This window comes from Carcharhinus amblyrhynchos, chromosome 7, assembly GCF_965287045.1.
Source record: "Carcharhinus amblyrhynchos chromosome 7, sCarAmb.v2.hapA, whole genome shotgun sequence".
Lineage (NCBI taxonomy): Eukaryota > Metazoa > Chordata > Chondrichthyes > Carcharhiniformes > Carcharhinidae > Carcharhinus > Carcharhinus amblyrhynchos.
Window position 1 is genome coordinate 126,254,732 of NC_137330.1, and position 20,995 is coordinate 126,275,726.

General features: G+C 42.2%; 1 protein-coding gene across 1 annotated transcript in view; it reads left to right on the forward strand.

The window, feature by feature from the left end:
• The window catches only part of LOC145345623 (dynein axonemal heavy chain 8-like), a 1,557,438-nt gene that overhangs the window by 968,177 nt on the left and 568,266 nt on the right, over nucleotides 1-20,995 (forward strand). Inside the window, exons 50-53 of the mRNA XM_080193457.1 lie at nucleotides 524-658; nucleotides 5,231-5,392; nucleotides 7,486-7,732; nucleotides 13,903-14,144. Of these exons, the coding sequence (XP_080049583.1) occupies nucleotides 524-658; nucleotides 5,231-5,392; nucleotides 7,486-7,732; nucleotides 13,903-14,144 (786 nt within the window). The remainder of the gene's footprint in view (nucleotides 1-523; nucleotides 659-5,230; nucleotides 5,393-7,485; nucleotides 7,733-13,902; nucleotides 14,145-20,995) is intronic.

The following is a 20,995-nucleotide window of genomic DNA, read 5'->3' on the forward strand; positions in this document are numbered from 1 at the left end:
GTAATGGCTATCTGTAATGGTGATAGGTATGAATTTCGATGTGAGCTGACAATTCATCTGCTTTATTGCAAACACTGTGAGCATTCAGATACAGAGCCCTTAATTCAGGATTTGTTGTAAATTGCTGCCATATTCTTTTGCAGTCACTGCCCTTTCCTGCCATACTCAACCCCTCCCCCCCCAACCCCCCACCTCTATTTGGTTTAAAACCCTCTCTACTTCCCGAGGTGCACAATGGTGTAGGTGAAATCCATTCCAACAGTACAAACCCACTTTCCCCAGTGCTGATGTTTGTGTTCTTCATGATGTGATGCCTCCCCTGGCAGAAAAAGCCAATAGTTGATGTAGAGACATGACCTTTTTTCCCAATCCAGCTTTTTTTCAGGCCCAATTGGAACCATGAAAATCCACCCAGAACTTTTATGATGAGAGAATGCTTTTGATTGAAAACTGCAGTGGACATCTTCCTTTAAAGAATTGTTAAATTAATAATTTTAATCCTTGGTAAATCAACTGTTGTTAGGTTCATTATGACTTTGGCTTGAGAAACATTCTTTCTGTATTGAGAACATTGGGAGCTCAGAAGAGAGCAAGGCCAGAAGACAGTGAGCAAACAATTGTCATGAGAGTATTGAGAGATATGAATCTGTCTAAGCTGGTGAGTAAAAGGGAGAGTCATCATCCATTTGTTTTAAATGTTAAAATAGCTGTGATTTTTTTCCATATAGATTTCAGAGGACTGATCAGGCTGAAGGTGGTAGATAATCAAGAAAGGCAAAAAAACTCATGTCATGGAAAAATTGTCACTTATTGGCTCTAAATTAATTTGATTTGATTTATTATTGTCACATGTATTAACATACAGTGGAAAGTATTGTTTCTTGCATGCCACACAGACAAAACATACCATTCATAGAGAAGGAAATGCAAGAGTGCAGAATATAGTCTTACATTCATAGCTAGGGTGTAGAGAAAGATCAACTTAATGCAACATAAGTCCATTCAAAAGTCTGAAAGCAGCAGGGAAGAGGCTGTTCTTGAGTCGGTTGGTACGTGGCCTCAGACCTTTGTATCTTTTTCCCGACAGTAGAAGGTGGAAGGGTGAATGTCCAGGGTGCATGGGGTTCTTAATTATGCTAATTAATTACGGGGTCTTTAAATTAAAAGCAGAACCTCAAGGGTAATAATCTTTGGTGTTAGATATAAGAACATGCATGCAAATTAAGGAAAGTGGTAAACGAAAACAGAATGAAATCGGGATACTTTCAATGAATCTAAACCAGTCAATATTGGCTATTAAAGTCAATTAATGATGAAAGTTCCTAAAATATTCCTCCAGACTCCCAGAAGGCATTTGACAAAAAGTATAAAATATATCAGAATCCTTTACAATGATGAGTTAATATTCAGGTTAGTAATATCCCAGGGGCTTGGGGGTAGAATATTGGCTTGGAGAGAGAATTGGTTGACTGACAGAAAACAGAGGATCAGAATAAATGTGTCCTTCTCTGGATGGTGAACTGTAACTGATGGGCTGCTGCAGGGTTCAGTTCTTGGACCTCAACTATTCACAATCTGTGTAGACGGGAAGGATAGGCACAGATTGTAACATAGCAACATTCACAGATGACACTAAAATAGGTGGGAAAGCAGGCTGTGATGAGGAGATAAAGGCCAGAATTCTCCCAGCTCGCTGCACTACTCGAGTAGCGTTGTGGACCAGGAGGCAAAGGAGTGGGGTCTTTAGAGGGATTTGTTTGTGAGTCTCCCAGGCCTTTCTTTTTAGAGCAATCAACTCCATGCCAGAAGTTGTCATAATGATTAGCATATTGAGATCCGAATATCAATATGATTAGCAAGCCCAGGATGGTAGTCTCTGGCCCACTAGCATCTCCACCCTTGCCCAAAGAGGTTCCCAAAGGGGTTTACAACTGATTCCAACTAATAGGAAACAGACATCCTCACCCCACTGGTGGGGACAGAGGCCATTGGGGCCCCCAATGGTCGAGGCAGGGAGGTTGCACCTTGGGCAGTGCCAGCCTGGCAGTTCCAGCCTGATATTCTGGCAGTGCCCAAGGAGCACCAGGCAGTGCTAAGGGGGCATGTCCAGAGGAGGTGGGGATTACTGGGGCCTATTAGTGGCAATGATCGATGGTGGGAAGGGATTCGCTGCCACTCTGGACTGGGTTCGGTGAGAGGGAGGGAGGAGGGCAATTGGGGCTGGTCATTAAAACATAGCTGGAGCTGCCACTGGAGGGGGAAGCGGGGTAGATCGGGCTGGGGGAAGCATTGGGATTGGCCATAGATGGGGGGGAGATCGGGCTGGCCTGGTGGGTGTCCAGTAAGCCAATAATCGGAAGCAGAGGGGCCAGGAGGCTAGCGGCTGGGAGGGGAAGGCCAGCAATCAAGTTGGGGTTTGGGAATAAACAAGAAGCTGGTGGTCGGGAGGCTGGCGATGGGGGAGGCCAATGCACATGTATCAATAACACTGGGGAGATTGATACATGTGCATTGGCCTCCCCCATTGCCAGCCTCCCGACCACCAGCTTCTTGTTTATTCCTAAACCCTAACTTGATTGCTGGCCTTCCCCTCCCAGCCGCTGGCCTCCTGGCCCCTCTGCTCCCGATGTGGTGCATGTGCAGTAGCCTGCTCAGCAGCTTGCTACCAGCCTCTCACTTTCCTGCATGAATCCTTCGAAGGATTCCTTCATTGTGCTGCACAGAATGTCAGATTCATTTAGGAAAGTATGCCGAAAAAACAGGCAGGAAGTTCACCCATTTTTCTGCACTTAATCTTTTTTGGGAGAATCCCAGCCAAAGAGTTTACAGATGGATATTGACAGGCTAGGAGAATAGGCCAGAATCTGGCAAATGGAGTTTAATGTGAATAATTGTGAGGTTGTCAAATGGCAAATTATTATTTAAATGGGAAGTAAATTCAATGTGTCATTGCAGAAGCATCTGGGTGTCCTTGTGCATGAATCTCAAAGTGGGTATGCAGGTGCAGCATAAAACAAGAATGGCAAATGGAATCTTGACATTTATTGCAAAGGGACTATATTTTAAAAGTAAAGAGGTGTTGTTATAATTTGATAAGGCATTGGTGAGACCACGACTGGAGTATTGCGTCCAGTTTTGGTTTCCTTACTTGAAGAAGGATGTGATGGCACTGGAGGCAGGAAAATTATTAAAGATGCTATAGCAGGGCACTTAGACAAACTCAAAGTAACTGGGCAAAGTTAACATTGTATTGACAAAGGAAAATTTATGTTTACCCAAATTATTGGAGTTCTTTGAAGAAGTCATATGTCCTGTAGATAAAAGGGAATCACGGGATCTTCTGTACTTAGATTTCCAGAAGGCACTTCATAAGTTGCCACACCAAAGGTTATCGTGGAAAATAAAAACTCATGGTATAAGAGGTAACATATTGACATTAATCGAAGATTGGCTAGTTAGCAGAAAACAGTATTGGTCATTTTTAGGTTGGCAAGATCAGATGTTTGGTGTGGCACAGCCCATGGATTGGGCAACCTTTCTGCACCATCAAACATCTGTAGATCACACTTTGAAAACCAACAGGCGCACTCTCACTCATCTGAACAACAGCATAGTGGCATTGCAGCAGGATTTTGTGGTCATGCAGTGGGAGGCAACAACACATTCAAGGAAGGAAAAGGTTAACCATTGGTAAGACGCAGCATGGATTCATGAAGGGAAGATCATGTTTGACTAATTTGCTGGAATTCTTTGAGAACATTACACGTGCAGTGGACAATGGAGAACTTATAGAATTGGTGTATCTGGATTTCCAGAAGGCATTTGACAAGGTGCCGCACCAAAGATTGCTGCATAAGGTAAATGTGCACAGTGTTACAGGTAATGTATTAGCATAGATAGTGGATTGGTTAACTAACAGAAAGTAAAGAGTGGGGGTAAATGGGAATTTTTCTGGTTGGTGATCAGTGACTAGTGATGTGCCTCAGGGATCAGTGTTGGGACTGCAATTGTTTACGATTTACACAGAGGATGTAGAATTGGGGACCAAGTGTAGTGTGTCAAAATTTGCAGATGACACTAAAATGAGTGGCAGAGCAAAGTGTGCAAAGGATACTGAAAGTCTGCAAAGGGATATAGATAGTCTAAGTGAGTGGGCAAAGGTCTGACAGATGGAGTACAATGTGGTAAATGTGAGGTCATCCATTTTGATAGGAATAACAGCAAAATGGACTATTATTTAAATGGGAAAAAAATGCAGCATGCTGCTGTGCAGAGGGACCTGGATGTCCTTGTGCAGGAATCACAAGGAGTTGGTTTGCAGGTGCAGCAGGTGATTAAGAAGTGAAATGGAATTTTGTCCTTTGCTAGAGGGATGGAGTTTAAAAACAGCGAGGTCATATTGCAGCTGTATAAGGTGCTGGTGAGGCCACACCTGGAGTACTATGTACAGTTTTGGTCTCCTTACTTGAGAAAGGATATACTGGCACTGGAGGTCAGGCAGAGGAGATTCACCAGGTTGATTCCGAAGTTGAAAGGGTTGGCTTAATGAGGGGAGACTGAGTAGACTGGGGCTATACTCATTGGAATTCAGAAGAATGAGGGGAGATCTTATAAAAACATAGAAGATTATGAAGGGAATAGATAAGATAGATGCAGGGAAGTTGTTTCCACTGGCAGGTGAAACTAGAACGAGGGGGCATGGCCTCAAAATAAGGGGAAGCAGACTTAGGACTGAATTGAGGAGGAAATTCTTCACCCAATTGGCTGTGATTCTGTGGAATTCCCTGCCCAGTGAAGCAGTTGAGGCTACCTCATTGAATGTTTTTAAGGCAAGGATAGATAAATTTTTGAACAGTAAAGGAATTAAGGGTTATGGTGAGCAGGTGGATAAGTGGAGCTGAGTCCACAAAAAGATCAGCCATGAACTTATTGAATAGTGGAGCAGGCTCGAGGGCCCAGCTGGCCTACTCCTGCTCCTTGTTCTTGTGGTCTTTAATGATTGGGTGGTAGTTTGAAAGGCTCAAGGTTTTGAACACATGGATGGGTCAAAGAGGTGGCCTGGTGGATGGATGACATAGAAGGAAGAAAATTGAGCTCATCTTGTGCTCAGCAAAATGGCAGGTGAAAATTCTGTCAAGCTGCAGTTGTAATAAAGTCATTGGTCGATTGACATTTTTATATGTTTTGCAGAATTAGAATATACAAATCACAGTTTACATTTTATTAACAGGTGGATGAAGATGAACCCCTTTTCCTAAGCCTGATTAGTGATCTGTTCCCTGGAATACAGTTGGATAGCAGCACCTATGTCGAACTGCAGGCAGCTGTAGCTAACCAGGTGGAAATAGAAGGACTAGTCAACCACCCGCCTTGGAATCTCAAACTGGTTCAGGTGGACACAATGAATTATTTAATTATACGCATATCGCATATATATTTTCATCTTGTTAAAATCTTTCATGAGATGTGAGAGTCACTGATAAGGGTAACATTTTTGTCTATCCCTAATTTTCTTTGATGTGCTTTTAACATTTCGTATCATTTACAAATTGTTTTGTAAACATTTAGAAACAGCACAATATTCTTGAAATGTGAATAGTGTGGTGTTACTTTAGTGCAAAATTATCACAATTGTACTGAGATATCTTACTGCATAATAACAATAGTCAATGAAAAGTTGCCTTAATTTCTCTCACTTGTTAATTTGCAATACAAGCATCTGACTTAAGGACAGTATAAAATCATAGAATTGATACAGCACAGAAGGAGACCATTTGGCCAGCCGTTTTTATGCTAGAGCAGCTGAGATTGATCCACTTCCCCACCTTTTCTCAGCAGTTCTGAAAAACTTATCTTCAGGGAATTAAGACTCTTTTGAAAGCCATGTTGAATCTGCACCTGCCACAGTATGAGGCAACATGTTGCAAATCCCAATCAATTGTTGCATAAAAGGTTTTGCCCCATTGGGAACAATGTTTATCTACTCTGTCCATACCACTTAAGCTTTTGAGCACATCCATCAAATGTCCTGCCAACTTCTTTTTACTAAGGAGGACAAATCATTAAGGATTAAAGCATGGAAACAGGCCCTTCAGTCCAACTTGTCCATCCGCCCAGTCTTTCGCATTAAGCAAGTCCCAGTTGCCTGTATTTGGACCATATCCCTCTTATCCTTGTAATTGTCTAAATGGTTTTTAAAAAACAAAGTTTACTTTCCTCTGTTACTAACTCTGGCAGCTTATCACCCACTGTGTGAAAAAAATTGCCCCCCTGGACTCTTTTGTCTCTCTCCGTTTTTAACAAGACAACAAACAAGCTTTTCACTTTAGCCAATCAATTTGAACCAGGTGCTTAGATACCAAGAACCCATGAAGTTTAAATCTGATGGTTTTGACAACCTAAGACCAATCCTGTTGTGGGAAATATTGATATGTCATCAGAGGTAGAAAAGAAGGGTGCAGTAGGACAAAAAGGATCTGCGGCAGATCACAGCTCTCAGCTCAAAGCACCATCTAGATAGCAATGCTAATAAAGAGGAAAGAAGTTCCAGACAGAAGAATCAACAAAGAAGTCCCAGAATTTTCCAGAAGGCACAAAACCTGATTATAATTTAGAGAGTGACTAAATTCTATTGTTGTTAATGAGTGGGAATTGTATTTATTGGAGTAGCATTCCGTTGGAATTTTGTTTTATTTGAGAATAGTTAACAGTGAGAAAGAACTTATTTGGTTTGTTAATACTTTAGTTAATTTGTTCATAAATAGTTATATTTTGATTTTAGAGAATGTGTCAGGGATTTATTTTGTATTTAACCACTAGAAGAGCAGGTCACACCACTTCACACTCACTTTTTACAGATTATAAGGCAAAGTGCTCCTCTTTGGGTGCTTCAGTGTTAGTTCTCAGAGGGTGGAACAATATCCACTTTATAACAGTGTTAATGGAAGAACAAAGGTCAGTGCTCAGCGAAAGCAGAACTAAAGGACAAATGATAGATGACTTGGAGGAGGATGACTTTTTTGTACTGAGACAAAAAATTGCTTTGGATATTAAAGAAAAGGGTCAAGATAGAGGAGAAAGGTTCACTGTACATGGGCTAGATCTTGATGAAGGCATTCTGTGAATTATATCTGTATAAGGGTTGGGGTTCTCCAGCTGCTCATGCTAGAAGGATTTTTCTCATCCTGCTGCAGTGAATGGAGATTTGGCTGAGTGCCTAATTCTTCAGTTTAATTTTAGTTAGTTTTGTTTTATTTTATTCATTAGTGTCACAAGTAGGCTTACACTAATGCTGCAATGAAGTTACTGTGAAAATCCCCTAGTCGCCACACTCCATCCTCTATAGCAACAGCAGCAGGGCATTAACAGTTAGGGAATTCTGGCCAAGACTGCCTCTCAGAGGCCTTCCTAATGAGATCAAAACCCATTTCACCAGACTTTCCACTGTGGGGTTTCACAATCCTGTTCTATTTGACCTATTTTCAGCTGTTTGAAACCGCCCGAGTTCGTCATGGATTGATGACTTTGGGTCCTAGTGGTTCTGGAAAGACTTGTGTCATTCGCATCCTGATGCAATCACTGACTGAATGTGGAGCTCCTCATCGGGAGATGCGCATGAATCCTAAAGCTATCACTGCTCCACAAATGTTTGGGAGACTGGATCCTGCAACCAATGACTGGACTGATGGGATTTTCTCAACACTTTGGAGGAAATCTATCAAATCAAAAAAAGGTAAGTCAAATTTTGAAAGGGATTAGATAAGCTTTGCATTTTGTTGAAATCAGTAAAATAGATAAGTTTTAAGAACATGGAAATAAGATAATTTGTTCAATGTACAAACTGTTCTCTCTGCCAGATTGCTGCCCAGGCACTGAGCTGAAAATTTACTCCATACTTTCTGAGCATTGATCATTTTACAACATTTTTGAAAATTTACAATACACTTTGACCGTCATTCTCCTGAATAATTTCAGTGGGGAAATTAGAGTGTGGAATTTGGTCACCTTCAGTATGTAAAAACATGCAGAACATAAAACACGCGAGGCAGCCCAACTTCAGTGAACTTTGTGCACTGTGGATGAGACTTCATTATGAATGAGATGCAGCCAGAGTGAACTTGGAGCTGACTGGGAATTCAGTATAAGGGAAAAGAGGTGCTTTTTGTTTTTTCTCTTCACTTTCTAACTTTTAGATCTTCAGAGAGTAATCTATCCCTTTTACAGTGGTAGGGAAAGAGATGATTGGTAAGTAGTGAGTAAGGCTGGACAAGTGTTTAATACTTTTTATCACTTATAGTTTCAGAGGTCTTTTTTGTGGCTGATAGTCTGGTAGTAATGAGGAGCAGTGAAGAAGGGCTCCTCAAGGATCAGATATAATCTGACATCAAAGGTCTTCAGACAGCTTAATATAAAGGGAGAAAGACAGGAGAGCTCCAAGCCATGGTGTGCTCATTTCGTTCCATGTGGGAAGTTGGTAACATGTCTGGGTCTACATTTGTGCAGGCAGTGTCTTCAGCTGCAGCTCCTGGAAGCTCAGGTTTTGGAGCTGGAGCAGCAGCCAGGGACAATATGGAACAAGTAGCCAGGAAGGAGCTAAAGAGAGAGTTATGAAGAGCTAGAAGAGGACATGAGAAGACTTTGGCAGGTAGGATCAAGGAGAACCCTAAAGCTTTCTATGGGTATGTCAGGACTCAAAGATTCATAGGGCAAGATTAGGGCCAGTCAGGGACAGTAGTGGGAAGTTGTGTGTGGATCCTGAAGAGATAGGGGAGGCACTAAATGAATATTTTTCACCAGTATTCACACAGGAAAATGTCAATGTAGTCGAGGAGAATACTGAGATGCAGGCTTTTAGACTAGACGTGATTAAGGTTCATAAGAGGAAGTGTTAGCAATTCTTGAGAGTATGAAAATAGATAAGTCCCCTGGGCCAAATGGGATTTATACTAGGATTCTCTGGGAGGCTAGGGAGGAGATTGCAGAGCCTTTGGCTTTGATCTTTATGTCGTCATTGGCTACAAGTATAGTGCCAGAAGACTGGAGAATAGCAAATGTTGTCCCCTTGTTCAAGAAGGGGAGTAGGGACCATCCTGGGAATTATAGACCGGTGAGCCTTACTTCGGTTGTGGGCAAAGTTTTGGAAAGAATTATAAGGGATAGGATTTATAATCATCCAGAGAGAAATAAATTGATTAGGGATAGTCAACACGGTTTCGTGAAGGGTAGATCGTGCCTCACAAACCTTATTGAGTTCTTTGAGAAGGTGACCAAAGAAGTGGATGAGGGTAAAGCAGCTGATGTGGTGTATATGGATTTTAGCAAAGCGTTTGATAAGGTTCCCGTAGTAAGCTACTGCAGAAAATGCAGATGCATGGGATTAAGGGTGATTTAGCAGTTTGGATCAGGAATTGGCTAGCTGATAGAAGACAGAGGGTAGTGGTTGATGGGAAATATTCAACCTGGAGTTCACTTACTAGTGGTGTACCTCAGGGATCTGTTTTGGGGCCACTGCTGTTTGTCATTTATAAAAATGACCTAGATGAGGGTGTAGAACGATGGGTTAGTAAATTTGTGGATGACACCAAAGTCGGAGGAGTTGTAGACAGTGAGGATGGATGTTACAGTTTGCAGAGGGACATAGATAAGCTGCAGAGCTGGGCCGAGAGGTGGCAAATGGACATTAATGCAGAAAAGTGTGAGGTGATTCACTTTGGAAAGAGTAACAGGGTGAATGGAAGGACTCTTGGTAGTGTACCTGTGCATAGACCCCTGAAAGTTGGCAGCCAGTTTGATAAGGTTGTTAAGAAGGTGTACAGTGTGTTAGCTTTTATTGGTAGAGGGATTGAATTTTTGAGCCGTGAGATCATGTTGCAGCTGTACAAAACTCTAGTGTGGCCACACTTGGAGTATTGCGTACAGTTCTGGTCGCCGCATTATAAGAAAGATGTGGAGGCATTGGAAAGGGTGCAGAGGAGGTTTACCAGGATGTTGCCTGGTATGGTGGGAAGGTCTTATGAGGAAAGGCTGAGGGACTTGAGGTTGTTTTTGTTAGAGAGAAGAAGGTTTAAGAGGTGACCTAATTGAGGCATACAAGATGATCAGAGGATTAGATAGGGTGGACGGTGAGAGCCTTTTTCCTCGGATGGTGATGGCTAACACGAGGGGACATAGCTTTAAATTGAGGGGTGATAAATATCGGATGGATGTCAGAGGTAGGTTCTTTACTCAGAGGGTAGTAAGGGCATGGAATGCCCTGCCTGCAGCAGTTGTGGACTCACCAACTTTAAGGGTGTTCAAATGGTCAGTGAATAGGCATATGGATAACATTGGAATAGTTTAGGTTCGAGGGTCTTTAGATTGGTTCCACTGGTCGGCGCAACATCGAGGACCGAAGGGTCTGTACTGCGCTGTAATGTTCTATGTTCTATTTGTGAGGTTGATGTGTTATGGATAGCACATGTAGAGAGGTGGTCACACTGCAGTCTATGATTGCCCAGGCAGGAAGGGAACTGGTACCCACCAGGCAGAGTAAGATCATGGAGCAGGCAGTGCAGGAATCCTCTCTGGCAATTCCCTGAAAAACAGATATACCACTTTGAGACAAATTACTTCTCAGGGAAAAGCAGCAAGAGTCAATTTCATTGCATCACAGTTGCTTCTGCTGCAGAGGGAAGGAGTAAAAGGTGTGAGAATGCAATAACAATAGGGGATTTAATTATAAAGGGAATAGATAGCGGTTCCTGTGCCCTCATTTGAGATTCCAGGATGGTATGTTTCCTTCCTGGTGCTGGGTCAAGGATGTCCCAGAGCAGTTGCAGGACATCCTGGATGGTGAGGGTGAATAGCTAATATTTGTGGTGCACATCAGTACTAATGACATAGGTGAAAAAAGGGATGAGATCCTAAAAACTCCTATAGGGACTTAGGGAGAAAATTGAGAAGTCGGACCTCAAAGATAGTGATTGCAGGATTACTACCAGTGTGATGTGCTAGAGTAGGTATAGCAGGATATTTCAGATGAAAATGTGGCTGAAGAAATGGTGTGAGGAGGAGGGTTTCATGTTCCTGGGGCATTGGAACCAATTCCGGGGAGAGCTGGGACTAGTACAAACTGGACGGTTTATACCTGGGCAGAACCGGGACTGATAACCAAGTCTGTGACAGGAAGGGACAGAGCATGCAAACAAAGGAATACACTAACAAATCAGGTCCAGGTAAGAAAGACTAACATAAAGACACTTTACCTGAATGCACATAGCATTCGAAACAAAGTGAATGAGTTGACGGCACAAATCAGTATAAATGGGTATGATCTAGTGGCCATTACAGAAATGTGGTTGCAAAGTGACCAGGACTGGGAACTGAATATCCTAGAGTATCAGACAATTAGGAAGGATGGACAGGAAGGAAAAGGAGGTGGGGTAGCTGTGTTAATTAAGGATAACATCAGGGCGGTAGTAAGAGATGATATAGGCTCTAAGGAGCAAAATGTGGAATCAATGTGGGTGGAGATAAGGAATAGCAAGGGGAAACAGTCACTGGTGGGTGTCATCTGTAGGCCCCCAAATAATGACTTCAAGGTGGGGCGGGCTATAAACAAACAAATAACAGATGCATGTAAAAATGGAACAGCAATAATCATGGGGGATTTTAACCTCCATATTGATTGATCAACTGAAGTTGGATGCGGTGGATTTGAGGAAGAGTTCTTAGAATGCTGTTGCGATAGTTTCCTCAAAGTGTATTACAGAACCTGTGAGGGAGCTATCTTGGATCTGGTCCTGTGTAATGAGAAAGGTAAAATTAATGATCTCCTTGTGAGGGATCCTCTTGGAATGAGTGATCACAATATGGTTGAATTTCAAATACAGATAGAAGGTGAGAAAGTAGGTGTTAAAAATACGAGCCTCAAGGTTTTGTGCTTTAATGCATGGAGTATTCACAATAAAATGGATGAGCAAATCATGCAAATAGATGTAAATTGGTATAATATAGTCAGGATTATGGAGACATGGCTGCGGGGTGACCAGGGATGGGAACTGACATATTCAGTATTTAGAAAGGATAGAATAAAAAGGTAAAGACTGTGGAGATGGTCAAAGAGGAAATAACATCATACTGAGGAAGGATATTAGCTTTGACAATATGGACTCTATATGGGTAGAGCTAAGAAACTTCAAGGGGGAAATACTTTAATGTGGATTGTATATCAACCCCCAAAAAGCAGTGGTGATGTTGGAAATGACATTGAATAGGAAATTAGAGATGCATATGATAAAAGATTATCTGTAATCATGGGTGTTTCTAATCTGTAAGTAGACTGGACAAATCAAATTAGTCGCAATACCATACAGGAGGAATTCCTGGAGTTTATAGGGATGGATTTCTGGACCAACACATTGAGGAACTAACAGACCATTCTAGACTGGATATTGTGTAGTGAGAAAAGAATAATTGGCGTCTAATTGTACAAAACTCTGGGGATGATCTGCCATAACATGATAGAATTTTTCGTTAAGGTAGAGAGTGATGTAATTGTTTCTGAGAGTAGAGCCCTGAATCTGATTAAAGGAAACTATGATGAAAGGAGGCATGAGTGGCAATGATAGATTGGGAAATGTTACTTAAATGAGTAATGGTGAATAATGTTGCAAAGTTGAGTAGAGCGATTGTAGATTGGTATTTGCAGAATTATAAAATACTAGGGAAAAGGTATTGCATGGTCCCTTTAAAAAGATGCTTCTTCTGTGCTTAGAATGGTAAAAAAGTACATATAAAGTGCACAAACAGAAACATTTGTATCAGAAGGCCAAGCAGCAGGGTTACCAAGGCAACACGCTTTCAGTCATTTGAATTATTTGAATTCAGCCTATCAATTTGAATTGGTCACTTGAATACCAAGAGCCTATCAAATTTAAATCCAGGGTTTTGGCAACCTTGTATCAGTCATATTGTGGTGATATTGATATGTCATCACAGGAATAAAAGGAAGGGGGCAATGCGACAGAAAGGGAGAGCAACTGCCACAGCTCATAGCTTTTAGCTCAAAGCCTCATTTAGATAGCGAAGAAAAATCAACAAAGCCCAGAATATTGCAAAAGACACAAAACCTAGTTGTAATTTAAAGTGAGTAAAATTCTATTTTTTTGTTAATGAATGGGAATTGTATTTATCTGAACAGCATTCCAGTAGAATCGTGTTTTATTCTGTTTGTTAAAAAATTAGTTAACTTGTTTACTGTTAGTTAGATGAATACATTGTTACTTGTTGATTTTAGAGGGAGTGTCAGGGAGTTATTTTGATTTAACCGCTATAAGTTGCTGAAGAGCAGACTGTACCACTTCACATTCACTTTTACAGATTATGAGCTAAGAAACTCCCCTTTCAGTGGTTCGGTGTTAGTTCTCAGAGGGGAATCCACCTCTGCTTTATAACAATAGGCAATGGCAAACATTTAAGGAGCACATGGGTGATCTGTAACAATTGTTTATTCCTGTCTGCAGCAAAGTAAAACTGGAAAGACGGCCAAACCATGTCTTACAAGGGAAATTAGATATAATATTAGATCCAAGGGAGAGGCATTCAAATTGCCCAAGAAAAACAAAATACCTGAGGATTGGGAGCAGTTTAGAATTCAAAGGAGAACCAAAGGACTGATTAAGAAAGGGAAAATGGAGTATGAGAGTAAGCTCACAGGGAAAATAAAAACTGACTGTAAAATTTTCTATTGGTATGTAAGGAGAAAAAGATTGAAGACAAATGTACATCGTTTACAGAAATGTGCAGACTCCACACAGACAGCGACTCAAGCTGGGAATGGAACCTGGGTCCCTGGTGCTGTGAGGCAGCAGTGCGAATCATTTATTTATTTGTTATATTTTTGTTGTACAAATTTGTTTCCAGGTGATAATATCTGGATAATACTGGATGGCCCAGTGGATGCTATTTGGATAGAAAATCTGAATTCTGTACTGGATGACAACAAGACATTAACTTTGGCTAATGGTGATCGTATTCCCATGGCTCCTTCCTGTAAATTACTGTTTGAAGTGCATAATATTGAGAATGCATCTCCAGCCACAGTCTCCAGAATGGGAATGGTCTACATCAGTTCTTCTGCTCTCAGCTGGAAGCCAATTTTGAAGGTAATAGCCTCTGTGCTATAAGACCCATAGAAACCAATTACCTTTTAATGGATGAATTTCCCAGTGATTGATGAAAAGAACCAAATGATAGCATTCCAAGTTTTAAGACTTTTACTGCAACAACCAAATTGCAATCAGCTAAGACTAAACATTAACAGTCATCAAATACAGCAAATTTAATAAAGGGTATTCCTGCATTAACTAACTCATGCAATCAAGATACTTCCTCCATTCCCTTTTACTGTATGCCGTACATTTGTAACACTGCAGAAACCGTCTCTCCATAACTCTCAGCTCTCCAACCAGTCTACTTTCCCCTCCACACTAGTTCAAAACTTTCAGTGCCTTTCAATTTTCACCAGCAAGTTCCATCTCAGTGAGTCCCCATTTCTTAAATCTCCACAGCAGTAGTAATATATATCTTTGCATAGTAATATATCCATAGTAATATATCTTTGCATTTCTTTGCCTCTCAAAAGGCACCTGTCCCTTTATTGTGAGTTATTCTATGATAGTGTGAAAACTGTCATTTTATTTTTCATAGATGTCTGCTTAACGATCTGTTGTTTGGCAAGCAGATCATAAGAAGCTGAATGGAATTTTCTCATTTTTTTTCTCAAAACATTGTCAAGTGGAAAAAGCAGAGGGCAACCTACCAGCTACCTTCCCAGCTTTTCAGCTTTTCCTGCCATATTATCAAGCACTTCAAGAAAAAAAGAAATGGAAGGCATGGGTCCCACATTGCCCTGCCATAAACCTTGGCCCCTGTGTCTGAGCCATGCTCTCGAAGCCCACAGACTGTTGTGTCTCAAGTATGCTTCTGGGGCCCTCAGCTTTGGTCCTCAGTGACTCGGACTCTGCTATCCATGGTGACTATTTCCTGTCCCAGGCTTTCCACTGTGAACGCCTGCCTCGCAGTGTTGGCCTGGGTACCACTCAATGCCAGTATCATCTCATGCACCTGAAGGCTGTAAATTGCCACACAACCCTCCTGCTTTGCATCTGCATCTCCAGCAGCTTTGGGAAAACTGATTCCATCTGCCCAGCTTGGCTCAGAGCCAACTGATTCCTTGGGTCCAGCAGATCACTACCTGCCCAAACCTTCAGACGTTCCCGCCTCCACCTGATGTACATTTACGGTTGTGTTGCGCACACTAGTAAGTGACCCAGAAGCTTCACCGCTAACATGTCTCGCCGAGGTGACTGTATCTGTGCTGGTAGATGATGCCAATGTGAAATGAAATGTGCTCTCCTGAGAGGTTTTCTCGAAGTTTTATCCAAGGTATTGTTGGAGCTGTCCTCCAAGGTGCCATCAGAGCTGCCCTCCAAGATATCGTTGGTCATTGCATTGGCAGCCGACGAACTCTTGATGCTCTGGCCTCATTAGGGTTATTTCCTGCAACAAAGGACACATGGTTTAGCACAAGCGAGGGACAAGTATCTGGGCAGATTGCAACTTACTTAAGAGAGGTCATATGAATGAAGATTTTGTGGATCCACACTTCCATAGTGAACCCTGACCTGACTTTCTGTCATGGTGCAAAGAAACATAGAATCTAGAAGCAGGAGTAGGCCATTTGGCCTTTCAAGCCTGCTCCTCCATTCATTTTGATTAGCACTGCTGCTTCACAGCCCCAGGATCCTGGGTTCGATTCCTGGTGCGGGTCACTGTCTGTGTGGAGTTTGCACATTCTCCTCGTGTCTGCATGGGTTCCCTCCAGGTACTCCGGTTTCCTCCCACAGTCCAAAGATGTGCGAGTTAGGTTGATTGGCCATGCTAAGAAATTGCCCCTTAGTGTCCAGGGATGCGTACATTAGAGCGATAAGTGAGTATAATTTGTAGGGGTATTGGGGTAGGGCCTGGGTGGGATTGTGTTCAGTAGAGACTCGATGGGCTGAAGGGCCTCCTTCTGCACTGTAGGGTTCTATGATTCTAATTTCTTCTTGAAATCAGACAAAATTTTGGCCTCAACTACATTCGGTGGTAGTGAATTTCACGTATTCACCACTCTTTTTGGGATAGAAACTTACCTCAGCCCTGAAAGGTTTATCCCTTATTCTCAAATTATATCACCTTGTTCTAGACCCCTCACCATGAGCAATATTCTTTCTGAATCTACCCTATCTAATCCTCTATCCTCAGACTCCCCCCTGAAATCTCCAGGATGCTTCTCGAATGAGGTGAAGAGATGCAACTCAGGTACCCCACATTCGGTTTTCTCCCACTTCTGGCAATGATGGCCCACCTTCTCCTCTGGGAAAAACAGGGGGATTGATTACTTGATGGATGGAATGGCATGGAATGTCAAAGTGTTGGGGATGGGGGAAATCGGTAGCATACATCAGCACTGTCTCGGAAGGCAGAGATTTGTCAAGGTGCATGCTAGAGGTGTTGGACAAAAGTACTAGGGTTACAGGGACTGGAAGGTCCCAGGGTGTCAGGGAGTGGATTGGCATGGACATTCTAGCTGTGATACATGATGCCTGGATGAATGGCTTCACCCTGGCTGTCTGAAGGAGGTTCTTCATCTTTCTTTGACTTTGGATGCTGGCCTGTGCCAGTGCTTGGACACTCACTGCCACTGCTACTGCCTCCCAGTCTGCATTGCCAGCCCAACCTCTGTGTCATCAATCATCTCAGGGAAGATAATGGTCCTCCACTCCTTCACAGAATCCACAGCCATTGCAATTCTCCCTCTGTGAACCATGGAGCTGCTCTTCCTGTTGTGATTGACTGTGATTCCAATGTTTGTGCTTGAATGCTGTGTTAACAGCACACAGCTGTCAGCATTTTTGATAAGTCACACCAGCTACAGCCACTTCTGGTGAGTCATGATGGTGTGATTTGCATGGAGGCTCTTTCACTGCACTCAGTGTTAAAAGAATACTATGTGGAATGCGCTGAAAAGACTGGCACAGAGGGGTTCTGTTTTCTTGGCGTTATGATGCTTAGAAACATTTTGTGAAAAGTCCACCCATGAAGTCTACATTCATAACATCAGCATGCAAGGAAGCTGTTTATGACACTAAATCGGTAGCTGTGATGCTTAGAGAGAAGAGCAGCTGTATAAACTCAGTGAAATGGTTGTGACAAGCAGCTGCTCACAAGATTTCCTTCTAGACGGAGTTTGGTGATGAAGAAAATTGGTGGTGAGTCAATCAAGATCCATTTTTAACTGCATTTGGTTTCAAATAGCTTCTATTCACATTGTTACTCCCAGTCTCTCAATGTCTTTCTTTAAAAGTGTTTAATGGAAAGAAAATAAATGAAGCCAAAGGTATTGTCCACAGTATGAACAAATGACACAGGATGGAAGTATACTGAGAGTAAAAACTGACAATGTTCCAAACATTCAACAGGTTCTGCACCATCTGTGCAGAAAGGAAGAGTTAATTGTTCTAATTTTGAATTTGCCATGTGTCCCGATCAAGGTTGTCCACGAAGGTGTAAGAGTGTATGGATGTGCAACATAAAAACATGTACTGTGCAGTACATGAAGATAAAGTTTTTTTTTAAGTTTGTTTATTAGTCATAAGTAAGGCTGACATTAACCCTGCAATGAAGTTACTGTGAAATCCCCATAGTCGTCACACTCCGGCACCAGTTCAGGTCAAAGTACCTAACCAGCATGTCTTTCAGATTGTTGGAGGAAACCACAGCACCTGAAGGAAACCCATGCAGATACAGGGAGAATGTGTGAAGTTTGCACAGACAATGACCCAGGCTGGGAATCGAACCTGAGTCCTTGGTGCTGTGAGGCAGCAGTGCTAACCACTGTGCCACCTTACCCCATGTATCCTGTTGCAATCTCAAAGGGTCTATACAGTACAACACATTGTTCATGTAGAACAAAGAAAATTGTTGGGAGTGTTATGACTGCATTTAATTGGTCACAAGAAATCAGGAATTGCAGTATTGTAGGTAAAAGATACCTCTGAGACTAGTTGTGAATCAAAGTATAGCAAGTTTATTCAAAAGCTTTTGGGAGATACACCTGGTACCTAACAGTGGTTCCCCAGGCTTCTCTTTGAACACAGCTTAAGAGGACATATTTACATCACCTCAGCCACGTATGCACATCCTCATTCTCAGCAGGTTCCCAGGCCGTGGCTTAGTCTCCATCGTGGGAACATGGCTGCCTCAGCGTTTCTTCATGGTTATCTCAAGGCCGCAATTGTTCCACATCAGTGGTGTGATTAGCCCTTAGCTAACAAACAGGCCAGCAAAACAAGTTAATCTTAATGGGTCCTGTATAACAATTTTATGTGCATACGTTGTATAGCATATAACATGTTAGTACATGACCCATACACAGTACATAATGAATATATATATATATATGAATATATATTTATGGCATGCAAGCTTCACTATGTTAGGCAGAAGTCAATATTAAAGACACAAACATAGATACGAGTTGAGTCAGCTACATTTCTGAACAGACTATCATAAACTTGTATACAACAGCAAGGACAGCTGAAGTCTTGTTGTCTGGGACACACAAAAACAAGTCTTACATCTGTCTGGGATACATGAAAACAAGTCGAAGGCAAGTCTTATAATACTTTTTTACCAGTCTCCGAGTATTACAAATTTCATTAACCCATTTCCTACTGCATGCAGCATGTCATGATTTTTTAATTCAGCAACTATGTTCTCATTTTATTTCCTGATATTCCATATATTTAGCATCAATGAGTGTGCTGTAGACATTTGTGACACTGGTCAACACAAGTATCTTATTTGACAATCCAAGTATGCAAGTTGAAAAAGCTATCAGGTACTTGGAACTGTCTGAAGGGAGTCCAGATGGACAACGACGCATCCCATTTCACTGACATCATGCTGGATGTGCTGCTTAGTACTGTGAAGAGTAAGAGAGCAATATTCATGTTCTGAGGATTAGGTGTATTTTAGAAACCAAACTCACAAAGTGCTAGGGGTGTGGATGCAGCAGGGTTTCTAAGGAGTATCCAGGCTTCTTGAAACAATACGTAAATAGTCCAATTAGGCAAGAAGCCATACTAGACCTGGTATTAGGAACGAGTCCAGCCAGGTGGTCAACGTTTCAGGAGAGGAGCACTTTGGGAACAGTGATCACAATTCAGTAAGCTTTGAAGTATTGATGGATAAAGACAAGTGGAGTCCTCAAGTGAAGGTGCTAAATTGGGGGAAAGCTAATTACAACAATATTAGGCAGGAACTGAAGAATGTAGATTGGGGGCAGATGTTTGAGGGCAAATCAACATCTGGCATGTGGGAGGCTTTCAAGTGTAAGTTGATAGGGATTCAGGACCAGCACATTCCTATAAGGATAAAGGATAAGTATAGCAAGTTTTGGGAACTTTGGGCAACGAGAGATAATGTGAACTTAGTCAATGAGAAAAAGGAAGCATTTGTCAAGGCCAGGAGGCTGGGAAGACAGAAAGCAAGTGTGGAATACAAGAAAAGCAGAAAGAAACTTAAGCAACAAGTGAGGGCTAAAAGGGGCCACAAAAAGTCATTGGTCATCAGGATTAAGGAAAACTCCAAGGCTTTTTCGTTTTTAAAGAGCAAGAGGGTAGCCAGGTTGGCCCACTCAAGGACAAGGGAGGGACTCTGTGTGTGGAGCCAGAGGAAATGAGCGAGGTATTAAATGAATACATAGCTTCAGTATTCACCAAAGAGAACATAGAACATTACAGCGCAGAACAGGCCCTTTGGCCCACGATGCGCCGACCAATCAAGAAAAAAAGCAATGACCCTCTAACCTAAACCAATCCCTTTCCATCCATAAACCTATCCACGGACCTCTTAAACGCCCCCAAACTAGGCGCATCTACAACTGCAGCAGGCAGGGCATTCCATTCCCCCACCACCCTCTGGGTAAAGAACCTACCTCTGACATCCGTCCTATAACTACCACCCCTTAATTTAAAGCTATGTCCCCTCGTGCTAGCTTTCTCCAGCCGAGGAAAAAGGCTATCACTGTCCACCCTATCTAAACCTCTAATCATCTTGTATGTTTCAATAAGGTCTCCTCTTAGCCACCTTCTTTCTAACGAAAACAACCTCAAATCCCTCAGTCTCTCCTCATAGGACCTTCCCTCCATACCAGGCAACATCCTGGTAAACCTCCTCTGCACCCTTTCCAATGCCTCCACATCCTTCCTATAATGTGGGGACCAGAACTGTACACAATACTCCAAGTGCGGACGCACCAGAGTTTTGTACAGTTGCAACATGACGTTGTGGCTCCTAAATTCAATCCCCCTACCAATAAACACCAAGACACCGTATGCCTTCCTAACAACCTTATCAACTTGATTTCCAACTTTCAGGGATCTATGCACATATACACCTAGATCCCTCTGTTTGTCAACACTATTCAGAGTCCTACCGTTAGCCCTATACTCTACACATCTGTTATTCCTGCCAAAGTGAATCACCTGACACTTTTCCGCATTAAACTCCATCTGCCACCTCTCGGCCCAGCTCTGCAACTTGTCCAAGTCTCTCTGTAAACTATGACATCCCTCTTCACTATCTACCACTCCTCCGACTTTGGTGTCATCAGCAAATTTACTGATCCACCCAACTATACCCTCATCCAGATCATTTATAAAAATTACAAACAGCAGTGGCCCCAAAACAGATCCCTGAGGCACACCACTTGTAACCGAACTCCATGACGAATACTTTCCATCAACCACCACCCTCTGTCTCCTATCTGCTAGCCAATTCTTGATCCAATTAACTAAATCACCCCCAATCCCATACATCTGCATTTTCTGCAGAAGCCTTTCATGGTGAACCTTATCAAATGCCTTACTAAAGTCCATATATACCACGTCAACTGCCTTACCCCCAT